The sequence below is a fragment of the Phodopus roborovskii genome, unplaced genomic scaffold, assembly GCF_943737965.1.
Source record: "Phodopus roborovskii unplaced genomic scaffold, PHOROB, whole genome shotgun sequence".
Taxonomy (NCBI): domain Eukaryota; kingdom Metazoa; phylum Chordata; class Mammalia; order Rodentia; family Cricetidae; genus Phodopus; species Phodopus roborovskii.
This window is the reverse complement of record NW_026126645.1, coordinates 2,474,991-2,477,298: the sequence shown is the minus strand read 5'-3', so window position 1 is coordinate 2,477,298 and position 2,308 is coordinate 2,474,991. Positions and strand designations below refer to the sequence as shown.

Here is a 2,308-nt window from a genome sequence, read left to right as displayed (position 1 = left end):
CATTATATAATAGAGATAGAGGGAAAAATGAAGGATGCAGGGTAGTTGATCTGGTCCCAAGTGTCTCCCTCCCCGGGTGCCACCCTCTGAATTTCTTTCCATGTCACTGGTACCACTTTCCTTTGGACAACCAGGACCCAGTGGAAGCAATTTGGTGTTATTTCCTAATCAAAAAGCTATAGGAGATGGCGACCCTTCCATTCTAATTCCAAACTCTCTCTAATTCATTTTTTACACCAACTCTCCACAGCCCCATAGAAACCAAGGTAGACCAGAAGGCCTTCTCTCTGAGCCCTGCTAGAGAATAGACAGTTCCTCACCTCAGTCCTGTAGCTTAGATTTCTTCCAATCCAGAGAACCATAAGAATATTATGTCAAGGGACATCTTCAGTCCTGTCCCCATTTACACAATGGCCTAGCTTTAGATGACTCAGAAGTCTAGAAGACGCTGGCAGTATTCATACAAAACAGGTCAATTGATTAATCCAAGACCCAAAATAGCACACATCAACTCAAGTCTCAAAGAAACAACAATAATTTTAAAAGGCAACCTTAGTTGGATTACAAGATATAACATGAACAAGAGTCACTCCAAATCTGACTAGGAGGCCTTCCGGAAATGGACAACTTTTTGAAATGCTTGTCGAAAGTCTTCGTTGAACACAGTGTAGATGATGGGATTGATGAGGGAGTTTAAATAACCTAGCCAAGTAAAGAAGTCAAAGAGGGCCGGGTGGATCCAACAGGAGTCCCTGCAGATGGGGAGAACCAGGGAAACTACAAAGAAAGGCAGCCAGCAGATGATAAAGGCCCCCAGAATGATGCCCAAGGTCTTAGTGGCTTTCCTTTCTCGAGCTGCAGAGATCCTCTTGCGTTCTAGGATGCTATCTGCAAGCTTGATTTTCACCTGGTTGAAAAAGAGAGGGGAGCCAGCTGTGTGTGAGTGGCTCTCGTGGAGGCTGGGGTTGAGTGAGCAGAGTGAAGAACCTGCGGAGCCTGTGATAAGCTGTGCTGTAGTGAAGCGCTTCCCATAGAGTGAGGGTGGGTTCAGGATTCGACTCCGGGCAGCCACATATATGCGGCCATACAGGATAATGAGCAAGATGGATGGGATGTAGAAGGCCCCACAAGTGGAGTAGATGGTGTAAGAGATCTGAGATGTGTTCACCAGGCAGTCAGACATCTCCTCCTGAGCTGTGGCCTGCCGCCAGAAGAGCGGTGGGATGGAGATACAGATGGAGATGACCCAGACTGCCGCGATCATGGCTGCTGCATGGCCTGCTGTCCGGCGTTTGCTGTACTCCAGGGCGTCAGTGATGGCCCAGTACCTGTCCAGAGCAATGACACAGAGATGCAGGATGGAGGCTGTACAGCATGTGATGTCAGAAGACACCCAGATGTCACACAGGACTTGGCCAAAGTTCCAGGTGCGGGTGGTAGTATAGGCTATGCTGATGGGCATGACCAAGATAGAAACCAAAAGGTCGGTGGTGGCCAAGGAGCCAATGAGATAATTGGCTGGGGTGTGGAGCTTCTTGGTGAGTAAGATGGTGGTAAGCACAAAGGCATTGGAGAGGACAGTGGCCAGCGTGATGATGGAAAGAACCACTACAAGGGAGATTTTGAGAGCCTGCAGAACCTGTGGGTCCCAAGCCCCTGTAGTATTCAGGGATCTGTTGAAGGCCTCCTGGGGAAGGCCTTCTATGGACTGGTTTGGCAGAGACATGCTCAGTGTTGCTCTCTTTCCACAGACTTCTACACACAAGACTCCCTCCTTCGCTGTTGTCCCACCCAAAGAGGAAGGTAATCCTTCGGTTCCATAATTGTCAAGGCCATACATCAGAACAGAGCGCAGCCAAAAGACCTCAAGACATGGCCAGGAAAGAACACCAAGACCACCACTAGCTGCTTCTGGAAGCAGGTGAACCCCAAGGCATCTTGGGGTTCTGAACCCTTTCCCAGAAGATGCTCCATCCCAGGGAATACATGATGGATTTGTCAGACAATTACCAGAGTCTCACAGGAGGATAGGCAGAGTGCTGGGGTTCTTTTTGCCTTTGGTATTCTAGCTCTTTGTAAAACATAAGACCTCGATATATTTAGTAAAAACTTTAACAATTCCTCGTTCATACTGAGAGAAGATTCTGGATATCAGGTCACGTCCAGAGAGCTTTGAAAGCTGAAGACAAGAAGCTGCAGCTGATTCAGAGTATGCCATCAACAGCTCCGTTTTCCCAGGCTCCTCCCGACAACGCCATGAGTCCTTAATGTCAGTTCTATCCTGCTGATGGCTTCTGAGTCTGACCAG

At 48.4% G+C, this 2,308-nt stretch overlaps 1 protein-coding gene across 1 annotated transcript; it reads right to left on the bottom strand.

Annotated features, from left to right (window-relative positions):
* Positions 1-588: 588 nt before the first annotated feature.
* Htr1d (5-hydroxytryptamine receptor 1D) lies at positions 589-2,012 on the bottom strand. The gene has a single exon (XM_051173687.1). It carries the CDS (start codon positions 1,838-1,840, stop codon positions 602-604), a length of 1,239 nt encoding a protein of 412 aa, XP_051029644.1. The 5' UTR covers positions 1,841-2,012; the 3' UTR covers positions 589-601.
* Between the last annotated feature and the right edge of the window lie 296 nt (positions 2,013-2,308).